The sequence below is a fragment of the Meriones unguiculatus genome (assembly GCF_030254825.1).
Source record: "Meriones unguiculatus strain TT.TT164.6M chromosome 13 unlocalized genomic scaffold, Bangor_MerUng_6.1 Chr13_unordered_Scaffold_34, whole genome shotgun sequence".
In the NCBI taxonomy this organism is placed as follows: Eukaryota; Metazoa; Chordata; class Mammalia; order Rodentia; family Muridae; genus Meriones; species Meriones unguiculatus.
Genome location: NW_026843646.1, coordinates 8930083 through 8947007, shown reverse-complemented (window position 1 = coordinate 8947007; position 16925 = coordinate 8930083). Strand labels below are relative to the sequence as shown.

Sequence of the window (16925 nt, the reverse complement as noted above, 5' to 3'; positions counted from 1 at the left end):
AATGACATAAACAATTACCATATGCCTAAACCACGACTGATGGAAATAATTCATTTGTAAAATAGTAAAGATGTTTATGATTTTCAAGCTCAGAACCTCTGAAACTTTCTGGCTCATTGGATGGGTAGGCATCATAGTTCAACATTATGTGGTCCCTAATCAAACAGAATGACAATAAATTTTTTTCATCTGTATTGACCTGTTTGAGTTGTATCGGATTCTGTGGACAGAAGAACACTAAAGCCTTACCATATTGATTATATTCAGATTTTCTCTCCATTGTGACACTTTAATGATGAAACTTTTATGATGATGTAGAATATAGATAGATATGTGCAAAGATCTCCCATTTTAACACATTCATAAATTTTCTCCCTGTATGAATTCTTTCATGATGATGAAGATTTTACAAATGTGGAGTAGCCTCACCATGTAAATACACTCATAGTCTTTCTTTCCGGTATGAATTCTTTCATGATGTTGAAGATGATTGTGAACAGCATGTTTTTATTAGGAGATGACAGTTATGTGAAAAGGCTTTACCACATAGGTAACATTAATAAGGTTTCTCTTAAGTGTGAGCTCTTTTATGTATTAGGAGATGACTTACATACAAAGGCTTTCACACATTGATTACATCCATAAGAGTTCTCTCCAGTGTTAGTTCTTTTTTTGTATTAGGAGACTACTGTTACATGCAATGGCTTCACCAACTTAGTAACATTCATAAGGTTTCTCTCTAGTATGCGTTCTTTATGTCATAGGAGATTACTATTATGGCAAAATGCTTTATCACATTGGTTACATTCATAAAGTTTCTATCCGGTATTCTTCTTCTATGTACATAGAGATTATTATGGCATGCAAACTTTTTCACACGTTGGTTCTATTCATAGGGTTTCACTCCAATAAGTGTTCTTCTTCAAGATAAGTCTTACATGAAAAGACTTCATGACATTAGCTATATTCATAAGGATTTTCTGCAACATAGATTTTTATGTCTTCGGAGAACACTGTTATCTGCAAAGGCTTTACCACACTGGTTACATTCAAAAGGTTTCTCTCCAGTGTGAGTTCTTTTATGTACTAGGAGTTTACTGTTCTGTGAAAAGGCTTTATCACATTGGTTACATTCATAAGGTTTCTCTCCAGTGTGAGTTCTTTTATGTTTTTGGAGACTACTGTTATCTGCAAAGGCTTTACCACATTGGTTACATTCATAAGGATTCTCTCCAGTGTGAGTTCTTTTATGTATTAGGAGATGAATGCTCTGTGCGAAGGCTTTACTACATTGGTTACATTCATAAGGTTTCTCTCCAGTGTGAGTTCTTTTATGAACAATGAGATTACTGTTCTTTGCAAAGGCTTTCCCACATTGGTTACATTCATAAGGCTTCTCTCCAGTGTGAGTTCTTTTATGTTTTTGGAGACTACTGTTATCTGCAAAGGCTTTACCACATTGGTTACATTCATAAGGATTCTCTCCAGTGTGAGTTCTTTTATGTATTAGGAGATGAATGCTCTGTGCGAAGGCTTTACTACATTGGTTACATTCATAAGGTTTCTCTCCAGTGTGAGTTCTTTTATGTATTAGGAGACTACTGTTACATGCAAAGGCTTTACCACATTGGTTACATTCATAAGGTTTTCCTCCAATGTGAGTTCTTTTATGTCGCAGGAGCTTACTGTTAAATGCAAAGGCTTTACGACATTGGTTACATTCATAATGTTTCTCTCCAGCGTGAGTTCTTTTATGTATTAGGAGATGGCTGTTACTTACAAAGGCTTTACCACATTGATTACATTCATAAGGTTTTTCTTCAGTGTGAGTTGCTCCTTTATGTCTTTGGAGACCACTGTTAGATGCATAGGCTTTACCACATCGGTTACATTCATTAGGTTTCTCTCCTATATGTGTACATTTATGTCTTAGGATATGACTTTTATGTGCAAAGGCATTACCATATTGGCTACATTCATAGTGATCCCCACCAGTATGCATACTTTTACATATGTGGGGACTACTGTGATGTGCAAAGCCTTCATCTTGAGTATCTTCAGGGAGTTTGTCTGCACAATGATTGTTTTCATACCTGTAAATATAATTGGCACATATGACATCTTTTCCACATTCATTACACTAATGGATGTTTTTGCCACATGACTTAATCTTGCAGTTTGAATTAAAGGTAAAGAAGAATTACATTTTGAGTTTTCATCATTATTTTTATATTCACGGTGTTCTCCACTACTGGTTGTTTTGCTGAGCCAGCAATCAGCTAAATAGTGATGAAATCATAGTATTGTTAGTTCTATGGCTGATCACCTGTCGTATATTTTGTAAACATTTGTCCTTCCTTACTTATCTATTGGAAATAATAACGAGATAACAAGTGATGGCAGGGTGCAAAATGGAGGACAGAACTTCTGAGAGAGGGTTGCTGTGAAGGAGAAAGCAAATGACACCATTCACCAGCATGACAGTGAGGTTAACAGATGGACATGACCATGAACAAAGAAGTAGAGCTGGCCATGCATCTGGACACTGTGCTAGGTTTGTTTTAGGGAAAAATGGTTCAGAATCTTCCCAGTAAATTGCCTAAGCTTCAAAAAGCCTGAGCATCATTATTTGTACTGCTGGAAGCTCTAAATAGCCCATATAAAGCATAATAGGTATCAATTTTTAAACATCTACTCAAAATGGGGACAACTATACCTTTTAGTTGTTCTGGGTGGTACATTGTTTCTTTCACTGTACATATTTTAAAATGACTTGTACTCATTGTGATATATAACTATTAAAAGAATAATAGTAAATGACATGGTTCCATGATGCATTCACACATTTGATTTTTGTTCATCACAGACATGTGCTATAGGGATTATGGTATTTACACAACAACATTCGTGACTCTAAAAACCTGCCCTTCTCACAAAACTTAGCAACATTACTACAAGTATATGAGTAACCCCATTTTACTATGGAAGAGTTGATTAGTATAATGTTTTGGATATACTTTCATCACCTATTTACTGTGAATACATTTGGCAATATCTGAGTTGTAGGAGACTAAACAAATTTCAGTTTTACCTCAGCGCTAATGAGTAAACAATTTAAACATTGATCTTGCGTAAGTATGATTTCCTTGCATTCTTTCTTAGAGGAGTGCCTTGCAAAAACACATCAAATACCTAACATGGAGGTACATGGTTCAGTAACAAGTCAGTCATCATCAATAAATACACTTAAAACAGTTCATTTACACTGTCCCTTCTCTTTCAAACTTCCAGAACATATTAAAATTTTCTCAGAACCATATTCATATCAGCTTACAATGAAAATTACCTTGTATGTCTTCTAGAATTTGGACAATGCTCTTCTATATTATGACTTTCCCAATTGTAGCCTAAAATATAGTAACAGAAAATGTATGCTTTATTATTGGAAATAATACAAAGTTTAAGTTTTGATCTATGGTCAATCAAAGATCCATTCATCTCATTCTTCCTCATCCTCAAGAGAAATTACAGAAGCACATCAATAATGAATAAAATGTTTCCCCATATTTTAAGAAGTAAAGAAAATTCATTGCCCTACCTATTGCAGTGAGGTTCCTGTAGGTCTCTAGCATCACATCTTTGTAGAGATTCCTCTGGGAAGAATCCAGCAAAGCCCACTCTTCTTGAGTGAAGTTCACATGCACATCATTGTAGGTCAATGCAGTCTAAAATGTCCACACACATGTACAACAGAAAGTATGATACTTAGAATATTGGAAATGTATCCTTCATTTACAATATTTTCAATGTATTCTGGTGGTTCTTCTACTTAGTTTCTGACACACAAGTTGTAATGTGATCACCAACTCTTTTTCGGAGTAAACTCAATAGTGAGGTTCACCTCTCTAATTTCTGCATCCTTTTAGTAGGATATAGGCTTGCAAGAGAAATGTCAATTAACAGATAAAGAGGGAGAGAGAGAGTAAAGAGAAAAACGGTACTAAGCCCACATGAGAGAAATAGTATAAACGATTCCTGACTCTTATAAGAATGGGCAGGCTGGGTGTATTATCTGATGACTTTAATTCCAAAATAACTCAGGAAACAGAAGCTGGTGTATTTCACAGAGCTGGATGGTAGATGGCTCTTTGTAATAAGTTCCAGGACACTCAGGGGTACATAATAAGATCCTGAACAATATGCAAAAATTGATCAAACAAGATAAAAAACCTTAAAGATCTTTCTCAACTTTCAATAAAAAGTTACACATTCACTCCAGTTCTGCATACATGTCTAGAAACCTGAAGTAGCTCATTTTAAACTGTAATATTAATATGATCTTTTTAAAAATGAAATGTATGTTTGAAAAATTACAAAAGGAAAGATGAAAATATTAGCAATGTAAATGTTGATCATAAATAAGCAACATGGGGATGGAGGTATGGCTCAGTAGTTAAGAACACTGTCTGTTCTTCCAGAGGACATGGGTTAAATTCCCAGCACCCATATGACAGCTAATAGCTGTCTGTAACACAAATATATTCAATAAATTACTTGTAAAACATATCCAAGAACACATCAAAGATATACACGATGAAAAAATTGGCTTAATATCAGGAATACAGGGATAGTTCAGTATATGAAAATCCATCAGTGTAATCCACCATATAAACTAACTGAAAGACCAAGATCACATGATCTCATTAGATGAAAAAAAAGGCTTTGACAAAATCCAACAACCCATCATGTTAAAAGACTTGGAGAAATCAAGCATACAAGGATTCAAGCACACACTTAACATAATAAAGACAGTAAAAAGCGAACTGAGGGCCAACATCAAATTACTTGGAGAGACCCTTAAAGAAATTCCACTCATATGAGGTACAGGACAAGGATGCCTCCCCTCTCCATATCTCTTCAATATACTCCTTAAGTCCTAGCCAAAACAATAAGACAACTGAAGGTAATCAAGGAGATACAAATTGGAAAGGAAGAATTCAAAGTATCACTATTCGCAGATGATTTCCTAGTATACCTAGGTGACCCAAGAAATCCTACCAGAGAATGCCTACAGTTGAAATACACTTTCCACAAAGTGGCTGGGAGCACAACTAAAATTTTCATTATTCCTTCTGTATACAAATAAAAAATGGGCTGAGAATAAAATTTGGGAAACAACACCCTGAACAGTAGCCACAAACAACATGAAGTGAAAGACCTTTATGAGTAGAATTTGAAGTCTTTAAAGAAAGAAACTGAAGAAAATATCAGAAGATGGAAAGATCTCCCAAACTCATGGATATATAGGATTAACATAGAAAAACAGCATTCTTTTTTAAGTATTTTATTAATTACAGTTTATTCACTTTGCATCCCTCCTCCTCCTCCCCTCCCAAATGCTCCCTTTATCGCCTTTCTCTAAAACAGCATTCTTAAAAATGGAGTCTACAGGTTCAATCCATTTCCCAACAACATTCCAACACAATTCTTTACAGACCTTGAAAGAGCAAACATTAAATTCAAGTGGAAAAATGAAATACCCTTGATAACAGTACAATCCTATAAAATTGGAAAAATGACACAGAAATAAACCCACACTCCTATTGGAACTTTACTTTCAACAAAGAAGCCAAAAATATACAATGGAAAAAAGACAGCCCCTTAAACACATTGTGGTAGATGTCTGCACATAGAAAAATGAAAATAGACCCTTTGTATCACCCTGCAGAAACTCAAGTCCAAGGGAATCAAAGACCGTCACATAAACCCAGAGACTCTAAATCATATAGAAGACAAGGTGGAGAAAATTCTGGAACTAATTAACACAGGAGAACAACATCAGCACAGGCTGTGAGATCAACAATAAATGGCATCTCAAGAAACTGAAAAGCTTCTGTAAGTCAAAGGACACTATCAATAGGACAAAACAGCAGTCAACAGATTGGGAAAATATCTACACCAACCCTACATCAGACAGAAAGGTAATATCCAAAATATACAAAGAACTTAAGAAATTAAACACCAATAAATCAAATAAACCAATTTAAAACTGGGTTTCAGAGCTAAACTGAGAAGTTATAACAGAGGAATCTCAAATGGCTCAGAAACGCTTAAAGAACTGATCAAAGTCCTTAGCCATCAGACAAATGGAAATCAAAATGACTCTAAGATTCCATCTTACACCATTCAAATTGTTAAGATAAAAAACTCAAGTGACAACACATTCTGGTGAGGATGTGGAGAAAAGGGAACTTTCCTCCAGGGCTGATGGGAGTGCAAACTTGTACAAATTCTCTGGTAATCAAACTGGTGCATTCTCAGAAAATTGGGCATAGTTCTACCTCAATACCCATATATACTACTCCAGGGAATACATCCAAGAGATGTTCTATTATAGAACTAGGACAGTTGTTCTACTATGTTCATAGTTGCTTTATTCATAACAGCCAGAAAGTGAAGAATTGATAAAGAACTTCTAATACATTTACACAATGGAATACTCCTCAGTTATTAGAAATGAGAAATTATGGAAATTGCAGGCAAATGGATCAAACTAGAAAACATCATCCTTAGAGATATAACCCAGACAGAGAAAGAAACGCATTGCTTTTAAGCAGATTTTAGACCTATAGTACAGCATAAACATTCTATAATCCACACACCCAAAGAGGCTAAGAAGGGTCCATGGGAGGTTGCCAGATGTCACTCAGAATAGAAAACAGAATAGACAGCAGAAGTAAATGAAGAGAAGAAACTGGGCAGAAGTTGGAATGGGGAGGGAAACAAATGTGGGTATCAGATGTGGGGAGAATTGGAGTAAGAGGTGAGAGGGCTTAGAACAAGAAGGGAACCTGAGGTGGTTTCTCTTTGGAGTCATTTGACAGGGAAGGTTCCTGAGAGGACCTGGGTGTGACTCTAGCTGAGACTCCGAACAGAGGTGCAAGGGAAAAAAGACATGGAAAATGAAGTTACCATTTCTTAGCCAGACAGGACTAGTGGCACCAACTGAACCACAAAACCCACGATCCAAAAATTACCCTGCCTATAAGAAGCTTATTATGGATAATGAAGGGACAAAGACTGAGGGAAAGTCCAACCAATAATTGGGCCAACCTGAGTCCCACCTTACACTACAGAGCCAGCCAATGAAATTGTAAATGTTGCTTTGCTGAGCTTGTAGAAAATAGCCTAAACATGCCTGTTATCTCAGAGGCTCCACCCAGCAGCCAATGGAGACAGATGCTGTAACTTGTACCTAAGCATGGGGTGGATCTCTGGGGTCTTATGGAAGTACTGGGGGAAAGATAGAAGAACCTGGAAGGGATAGGAAGCCACAAGAAGACTAACACAGACAAGTAAACCAGACCCGTGGGGAGAGGCATCAACTAAGGAGCATGCATTTTCTGGATCTGGGCCTCTTGAACTTATCTGTACTATGGGTGGCTTGGTTCATGTGGGTTGGGTGGTAAGTGGAGGGGATTGTTTCTAATATGAACTCTTCTGCCTGCTTTTAGATCCTCTCCCCATCAGGAATGCCTAGACTGGCCTTAGTGGATGAGGATATGCTCAGTCCTGATGTGACTTGATGTGCTGCAATGGGGTGATACAGGGAGACTAGGGCTCCATTTTTTTCTGCGAGAGGAGAGAGAAGGGTGAGGGTGGACTGAGAGCAAAGGAAGGAGGGATCACTCTTTGGATGTAAAGTCAAAAAACAAACTAATTTCTTTAAAAAATTTAATACACTCAAAGAAAGAAACAGTGGGATTGAGAGGGGATAAGGGAGGGGTGTATGTGGGACATGAAATAAACATAATAAATAAAAGCAAAAAAAGAATAATATTAATACATTCTCTGAAATATCCAGAGGGAAAACTGGCAACATGACACTGACCATCAAATTAGAATGGTCAAAACAAACCCCCAAAACCATCATCAAATCTTCATATATCTGTCATAGTCTAAGAACACAGCCATATTATACATATATAACATGCTTTTTTGAAATAAATCTCATTGTTGTGGCATTATATAAAACCTGTAGAAAATTCTCTTACAAGGTAGAACTTCAGCATGATGTGCCATGTAGTAACAAATGAGACCATAAAGAAGCATGTAACTTCCAACCATATATACATACCATAAAGCATTTTAATATTAACATTGGTAAAATATGTTGACAAAACAGAACACACTGTGTGTACATCTTCCATTCTTGTTTGGTCCTGTCTGATCAGATTCCATCAATTTGGAATCCTAGGATAGAATCTCAAGTTTCAAGTAAACTTAGGCAAAAAAAAAAAAAAAAAAAAAAAAAAAAAAAAAAAAAAAAAAAAAAAAAAAACATGGCAAATATTGTTTCCTGCCTTGATCTTGTTTCTTCATCGTCTCATGCTCAGCTAGCTTTCTTATCCAGCCCAGAGCCACTTGCTCAGAGATACTGTCACCCACAATTGAAGAGTGTCTATAGAATCATGTCAACACAATCTTTCACTTACTTATGTAACCATCCATTTTCTCATTACTTCATTTATTTTTTCACTTTATAACCTGCTTGCAGCTCTGTACCTCCTCTTTTCCTGGTATCATCCTCCCCCCCTCTACCCGTACTCCTCTTTCTCTTCTTTTCAGTGAAGGGGAGTCTCCCCATATCAACTATCCTCAACATACCAAGTTACATATGAATTAAGTGCATCTTCATCCACTGAGGCCAGACAAGGCAGCTCAGCTACGGTAAAGTGATTCATAAAAAGGCAACTGTGTCAATGTGACAGACAGCCCCCATTTCAAATGCTAGGTGACTGACATGAAGACAACGCTGTTCATCAGTTAGATATGCGTAGGGTGCCTAGGTCTAGCACCTGCATGCTCTTTGGATGCTGGCAACCAGCATTCTATGATGGCATGCTACCAACTGAATTTACCATGCGAAAAATATAACTCAGAATTCTCAGCAGGATTATGAAGATGTATTACAGACAGACAAAATATGACTTCTGTACTTACTTTATGACCACAACAATGAAAAATGTGTACAATTTTTGTGAAAGAATAAAGCAAAACTACCAAGAACATAAATCGAAAAATATAGTCAAGATTTCATTAAGATACCTGAGGAAACTCAACCAAGAAAAATGTGAACTAGACCATTGCTACCTATGATTATATACATACAGAAATTAAATAAACAGAAACATCACAACACCCACAAAAATAACTCAAAATCATCCTTACACTATTCATATTACCTTCTAGAAACAACTAATCTTTTTTTAAGTCCCCCTGCTCTAGACCTCTTTCTGTAAATGGAGGTTACCAGAAAGGTGGGCTATGGAGCTGTAGGTGCCCCTAGTGATTGAAGGCAAACCCAGTCTTACTGATTTCCATAAACAAAACAATGTTAAATATTAATTTTATGTCTCATTCTTGCAATATCTATTCCAGCACAAAACGTGAAATCTGTCCTATGTACCTGCATAACACCATGTACACTTGAGACACCTCTGCAGCTCAGAAACTCCTTTTAACCCTGGATTTGAGTTCCTTAAGCTACATCATCATAGCTGCTGTCATTATAAAGATAAAAGGATGCTAATAAAATACTTCTAAAGTTTCACCCACATTTCTTCCTTGACACCATTTGGTAACCTATGTGTAAAATTGAAATATTTTTCACAAAAAAAATTGAATTAGGAAACAATGTTTAAAACTTCCAGAAACCCAACCTTCATTTTTTCCAAACTGTCTTCCTACTGCACACAACAGACAGCTCATTATATGTCTCAAATGAGTAATGTCTAAAACTCTGCTATGTACAGCCTTTAACTTAAGGGTTTAGGAATTTTAACCAAGAGGAAGGCAAAGTTATGCATCTGGGGAGTAATAGACTGGGATGAATGTGACCTGAGCCAACAAAACTTGTCTCAGAAATATTTTTCCAAAAGGCTGAAGATGGAGCTATTATAGAATGAATATCCACCACCCAGAAGAAAGAATGCGATACACAGTACAATGGTTAATTAAGAGTTCTCTTTAATAGTGGAATGTGTCCAGTTCTAGTTAATGCTATTAGAGAAGACAGCCTAAAGCTGATTTTGTACTCCATACATGTAGTCTTCCTTAAGTCTCTTTTTAGGCTCCACGTTATATATTAAACAGTTTCAATATGGATTAGAGAGTTCAAGTTTAGCCACTGAGTCAATTGGGAGATTTACACAGCAAAGATATTCTTAGAATGATTTCTGTACAACACTGCCCTACAACAGCAGGTCATTATTCAGTGGCATGGTATAAGTGAGAGGTCTCAGAAATGTTAGGAACAGTAGAAGGTAGAAAGTGTAAAAGCTGGGGTGGAAAGGTTTTGCACAAGCGATATCTTACAGTAAGTAAGCTTCTTAAGAAGAATAGCACCCTGTACACTACTTCCGGGGGAGAAATGGAAGGAAACAGGAGATATCTATGAATTGATCAAACACTCTCATAAAATGGGATAAAATCATGAGTATAATAAAACAACACTGTGCAAGGGGAACATAGGATCTCAGAGAACATTATTTACCAAGACCACATTGACTTTGGAACTGATGAGGGTATCTCCGTATGTTGGAAAGAGTTGGGTTTTGAGAATCTGAAGGAAACCCTCCTCAAATGCCCCAACCCTGCAGCTCACCCTATTTCTGGTTTTAGAAAAGGAACACTGTTTTATTTTAAATACCTCAGAATTTTGGGGAAATCTCCCAGAGTGCAGGCCACAGGTTCTATTAGCTCTACCAAGCATATTTGAGGAGTGTGAGAAGAAGTTAGGTGATTCTACATACATGAAGCTCTTGGAGGAAGCTTTGTTTGATTAGAGCAGCCCGCAACACAACAGTATTTTCCATGTTCAATTGGTTTTAACCACTTGTCTTCTCCATGTGACAGAGCTAGGCTTTTCTCAAGAAGAAAACTGCAACTTTCTGGCATACCAGTCTTTAATGTTGGCTGTGAGTCTGTAATGGTAATTAAGCAGCTTGTTAGATGTGTCCTTTTTGACATGGAGATGGGCCAATGGTTGCTATGAATCAGGGCTGTCTCCCTGGTTATGACTGGAGACAAATATGTTGACTATCATCTTGAGCAAACATGTATTTCCTAGCATCCTAATCTCGGACAGGCCTGCTTGGAATGTTACTTATCTACTTAGCCCTTAGCTAAATTCTACTTGATGTGACTTCCTTTCACCTAAGTATTGGTAAATCCCTTACATGAACAATTCTACCCATTTACATCACAGCTTTACAATGAAGTGCTACTCAACACGTACATTATTTTCAACCTCCACAAAATTTACTCCAAAGGAATCTTATACCTGAATGTTAAATGCCAAGGTCAGAACTTGGAAAAGATACTAGAAACTAGGCCCCTCTGAGTTTGCATCCTACCAAAGACATTTCTATGTTCAAGCCCCTACTGCAAATACTTTGTGAACATGAAGTCCCATTGTGTGTAAGGAGGTGGACTCAAGAGCTCAACCTTCTCCAAGCAGCTCTTCTATTTTGCTCTTCCATTTTACTAGAAAGATTAAACTAACTTCACATCCCCAAGCATGCAGTGCAATTTCCCACTCAAACCCTTGAAACATTTTTCTGATTATCAGTTAACTGGTTAAAATTGTTGTTATCTTAACCAGGGTGCCTAAATCGTAAAAATATATCACTTACCAAGCCCTACTTTACTATGGACAGAGGACACACTTCTTTGCTCCCTTTTCACTTTGAGCTCTGGACCAAATGTCAAGAGATATAAATTAAGGGCCTTGGATTCCAGACCAAAGGTCTTGGAAAAAGGTTAAAGACCTTGAGCTCAGTGTCCTAGTTCAGCAGAGTTCTGACAGAAACTCCCTTTCTTAATCCACAATACTAAAATTTGATTGAATGACCCCAACACTCGCCAAGGGGCCCCCACCTTGTGGAGTTAACCCTTTAAATATTCAATAAAGCTTACCATGGGGCACCATTCAGATCCTGAACTGGCCGCCTCCCTGAGCTCAGAAAATACAGCTTTCATTTTAACCTTCTGTTTCTTGGCTTCCAACTGGAACCCATTATAGTAAAGATATTCAGATGAACGAGCTGTGGTCACAGCTCGGACAGGTATCATTAAGTTGGCAGATTATGGCTGCCGGTTCCCACCCAGCTCGAGGAAGGACCCTACAAGGCAGTTCCTTATGTTAAGCCTCCTGCTCCAAAAGGAAAAAAAAAAAAAAAACAAGTAATTTTCTGATGTTATGTGGAATTATAGGGGTCTCTGCTCACTTAATTCCAAAAGAGAACTCTTTTCTTCTTTATAGTAAAACTAAAGTTTGGAACTGGAGAGGTGGCTCAGCAGACACAAACACTCTCTTTTCCTTCAGAGGTTCTGAGTTCAATTCCCGGCAACGACATGGCGGCTCACAACCATCTATATGGAGATCTGTTGCCCTCTTCTGGCATGCAGGCGCACATGCAGGCAGAACATTAATAAAATAAATAAAAGTAAAAAAACAACAAAAAATAAAGTATGAATAATATTCACAGTAGAAATAAATATGTAATGTTATTCACTATTTATACTAACTATATAATACATTAAGTATATAAAACTGATATTTTAAAATGTTAAGTGTTTAAACATGTTTTCCCAATAAAAATAAAAGTGTCACCATCTAAGGCAGGTTAGCTGATCAGAACAAAACTAAAAGTGCCACTTGTCTAAGACTATTACATTTTTATTCAACTGTAATTTATTGTCATCATTTCAATTCAATCAAAACAAGTCAGTATGTTTCTTAACTCATTTTCACGTCATGCAGCATGTGACTCATTGGCAGAAAGTTCTCATACCGTCAAAATAAACCAACTTTTTCCTTCTTTATAGTATACTATAAAATCACATTTGCTTTTTATTTCTATAACAACTCTTGCTCTAAAAAGCCTGATATCTTATTTTTCCTTCTCCACATATCAAATAAAAGTATGTTACAAAAATTCTTTGAAAGTGATTGCTTCACCTAGGTTGTGCTGTTTCTACCCTTCATTTTCTGTTGCGAACTATAAGGTAGACAAGATGACTGAAGCTCTCCTACCCAATGGACAAATGGGAATGTAGCAAGATTGAAATGAGAGAGAGAGAGAAGTTTGTTGATTTGACACTGCTTATGCACTAGTTATATGCTGTTTCATGACCAATATAGTACTGACTGTGAGAGTCTCTTATAAGTGTGTAATCCTTTAACCATTGCTATTGTCTTCCTTCATTTATCATACTGTCCTCCTGGCCTCAACAAATGAGGAATTAGATTATTTTAAAAGTTATGCCACCAGAAATATAAAAGCAATAAGAATGAGAATTCAGATACTTCTTTAAAACTAATCAAAATACATGAAAATTTACTGAGAAGACTATTGGGATCAATCACAACTCTGTCATTTTATGAGAGCTCTGTGCAATGCAGGCACACATAAACATGGATACTATGAGAATGTGTGAAAACATGGTATATTGTGTTGTTTTTGGAAATGAGGGGGTGTGGGTGTAGGTAATATCTGCAAATACATCAGATTACATACACTAAATACTTGCAGTTTTACATTAACTATAACAACACAACTTGATATTACCTAATTTTAGTTTGTATACATGGGAAATCCCAAATTCAAGAGTTTATTTTGTATGCTAATAGAAGATCCCATATCACATTCAAATTTATTGTTCAATTCTCGACCATGTTTTATTTTCACTTTTTGTCTTCTCAAATTATACTTGGTGGGATAGCTTTTCTGATCATAACAATGTGTTTTGTGCCAGTAAACTTTATACTGAAGTCTTCTTTCTATGACTGTGTAAATTATTTCATATCACTTTCAATTTTATATACTAACTCTAGGTTGCTAAACAAATTATTGTGTAGGATAATATCTACACTTTTATACTGTAATAAACAACACCAATGGAATGATGTATTTAAAAAACAAAGATGTTGGTTATTTTCTATTTCAATATGAATTGAACAGAATCTAAAGGACATTTGTATGAATTTCTAAGAGGAAAGCTGATTCCAAAGCTATAGCCCATGAAAAACAACGCAGAATTCCAAATGCGATAATGAAGTAAGATTGCATACATGGGCAGCTGTGACCTCAAAACGTATCTCAGAACTACAACTATCAAGAATGTGTACAACAGTTGTGACAAAAGTAGGAGATGAAGAGAAAAAGCCAAAATCATAAGCCTAAAAATATATTCAAATTTTCCTAAAAAGACCCAAGGAAGCTCTGCCAGGAAAAATGTGTACTTGACCTTATGTACTTTTGTTCATATGTGTACAGAAATTAAATAAACATAGACTTCAAAACTCTGACAAAAGCAACTCAAATTGACCATTAACGTACATTTCTGACCCACTAGCGACTGTAGATGAATCTTCTAAAAGGAGAGACCATATGCTCTACGCTCTGGAGCTCTCTGTGGAAAAAAAAGTGATCAAAACTGTGGGCTACAATTCTCCAGCCGCTCATGAGTTCTCGTGGTTTCAAGCAAATCCAGCCCCACCGAAAGCCACACACAAACCAATGTGGTGAGTGTTTTCATGTTTGCTCATTCCCACATGGATTGTGCCACAAGATATGGAATCTGCCCTATCTATCTCCCCAACACCATGCACACCTTAAAAACCTCTGCATCTCAGAAGTTCTTTTTGTGTCCTGAAATTTAATTTTCTAGAATCATACCACTGTGGTAGAAAGCAGAGAAAAGATAAAAAGATTCCAAAATAATTGCTGAAGAATGCACATCACCCCCTTTCTACCAGCTTCAAAACTATTTATAAAATTTGCCACACAAAACTGAATGTGAAATGCAAGGTCATCAGTTTTCCACTCAGTCTTCCCAGCACACACCAAAAGCAATGTGTGTGTGTGCACACTGGATAGTGATATTTTAATAATCACAGCTTAAACTGCCAGGGTTGCAGGGGAATTCTCCCAGCCTACCACCTACTGCCCTCAAGGAATCCACACTCAAGGGAGAGTTGGAGACCAAGGACCACTCCCAAAGTCACCACATATATCAATAGAATGACAGTTGACTCATGGTCTCAGCACCACCATATCAGACTCTGAAAGCTTAGCACACATGTTCCTCCTGGTTTTGGGACAGTGGCCCACACACTCACCATTGCATGGTTTGTGGTCTCCCTCACAGTTCTCTTCAGCTGCATCAGAAAAGAATCCTGGAAAGAAAGTATGAATTACTTCCCACTGGTGCTGCTGACTGGCAGGTCTGCCCAAGGTCCCTCATTTCCTTTGACCACCTGCCTAGGCTTCAGGACAGTAGCAGGTCCTCTACTGGAGGATCAGATCAAATGACTCAGAGAGCTGAGGCTTTCCCAGCAGGGCCCTTCTACCTTAGGGGCAGACAGAGCCCTACTCTAAGAAATATGTATTTTATTACAACTTTCCAGTCTCCAGGACACAAGGAGACAGTTCCTCTTCCAAGTCACAGGTTCCTTTGTGTGCATGTTCCAACACACAATCAGTGTTCAGTGCAGCTATCTCTACCTCATAGCTGAGAAATCCCAAAGCCAAACAAGTCAAAGTCAAACAGTAACAATAATTATAGCAAAAAAAAGTGACCATGAATTTGAAAGTAAGGAGTGGTAAATGGGAAATGAATGAAAAAATAAATAAAAAAAGGTAAGGACATGGATGATTTTAGGTATGCTACTGTAGAAATTTTATTATATATAAAAGGGACAGAATAGCCAGAGACAGGGATATCTAGGAGAGTCCAGAGGGGACATGACTGTGAGCCTTGTGAGGAAATGGAGGAGAGGAGAGGGGAAAGCCAGACCAAGAGGCTAGGATATTAAATAATAGATGAAAAAGACCAGGTAAGCAAAATACTTGTATCATATAAGGAAGACCATCCAGAGGAAGGGGAACTCAGCCCCTGGGCTAGAAGGCTGGGCATGCTAATCATTACCCTATGACAGGTAAAAAAAAAAAAAAAAACAAACAGAAGGATGCTGGGAGAAACAGCAACTGGAGAAGCTTTGATTTGTTAAATGGATATCTCAACCACTTGTCCCAGCATTTGAGACTTAATAGTAGGGAAGAATGAGGCAGTTGAAATGATTCAACTATAATCTCTAAAATTGTTTAAAAAATTTGAAACAGGTTTCATGCCCAATAGTTTTCTGGGACTAGACCCGCATAGCAGAGCTGACAAAGTATTATGCACTCGTTTTCTCTTGGGATGAGCCATTGTTAGAATAATAATTTAATTCATGTTAGGCTTGGCCACTCCAGTTTGTCCAGGTCTTCTGTGTTTGTTGAACCAGTGTAACTACAGAAATTTGGCTTCTAGAAATAAGTTTAGTTCCTCTTCTGGAATCTTGATTTCCTTGGTCTGTGAACTCCAAGTAGAGCCAGTCTGGACTTTTCCTAATCATCTAAAATTGAATAACTGACACTTCTATCCAAACAGGAAAGCTCTCACGACCCTTCTTCTCCACCCCTTGCTGTGCAATGAGGACACCAGCTTCAAAATTGTTCAGTGAACTCAATTCATACACAGGTGCCTCTTTATTTGTAATTAACCTACAAAAGCCAAGGATGTTTGAGAAACCTCATTTACTGGTCTCTTTTCCATTTCACTGACCAGGTTAAGGTCCAGCCTGAAATGAGTTGCAAGACACTGGGCCACAAAGGCAGGATTAGGTGTTCAAAGCAAGTCTTAAATATACAGCATGAAAAAAGGCTGAGTTTTGGGAGACATTGCTCTAAATAGAAATTAATCAGAAATCCCTTCTTAAATAGGAATGAAATTCTTTTCTTTAAAAAATTATTTACTTTAATTTTATTTTCAATGCATTAGTGGGAAGGTGTCAGATCTCTTGGAATTGGCATTGC

At 37.1% G+C, this 16925-nt stretch overlaps 1 protein-coding gene across 1 annotated transcript; it reads right to left on the bottom strand.

Moving 5' to 3' along the window:
• Window positions 1-450: 450 nt before the first annotated feature.
• On the bottom strand, window positions 451-3713 carry LOC132650887 (zinc finger protein 431-like; the record flags this gene model as incomplete). The annotated part of the gene is made up of 4 exons (XM_060376219.1): window positions 451-490; window positions 1014-1844; window positions 3347-3407; window positions 3599-3713. Coding segments are annotated over 4 exons (1047 nt in total), but the record flags the coding sequence as incomplete, so codon positions are not given.
• Between the last annotated feature and the right edge of the window lie 13212 nt (window positions 3714-16925).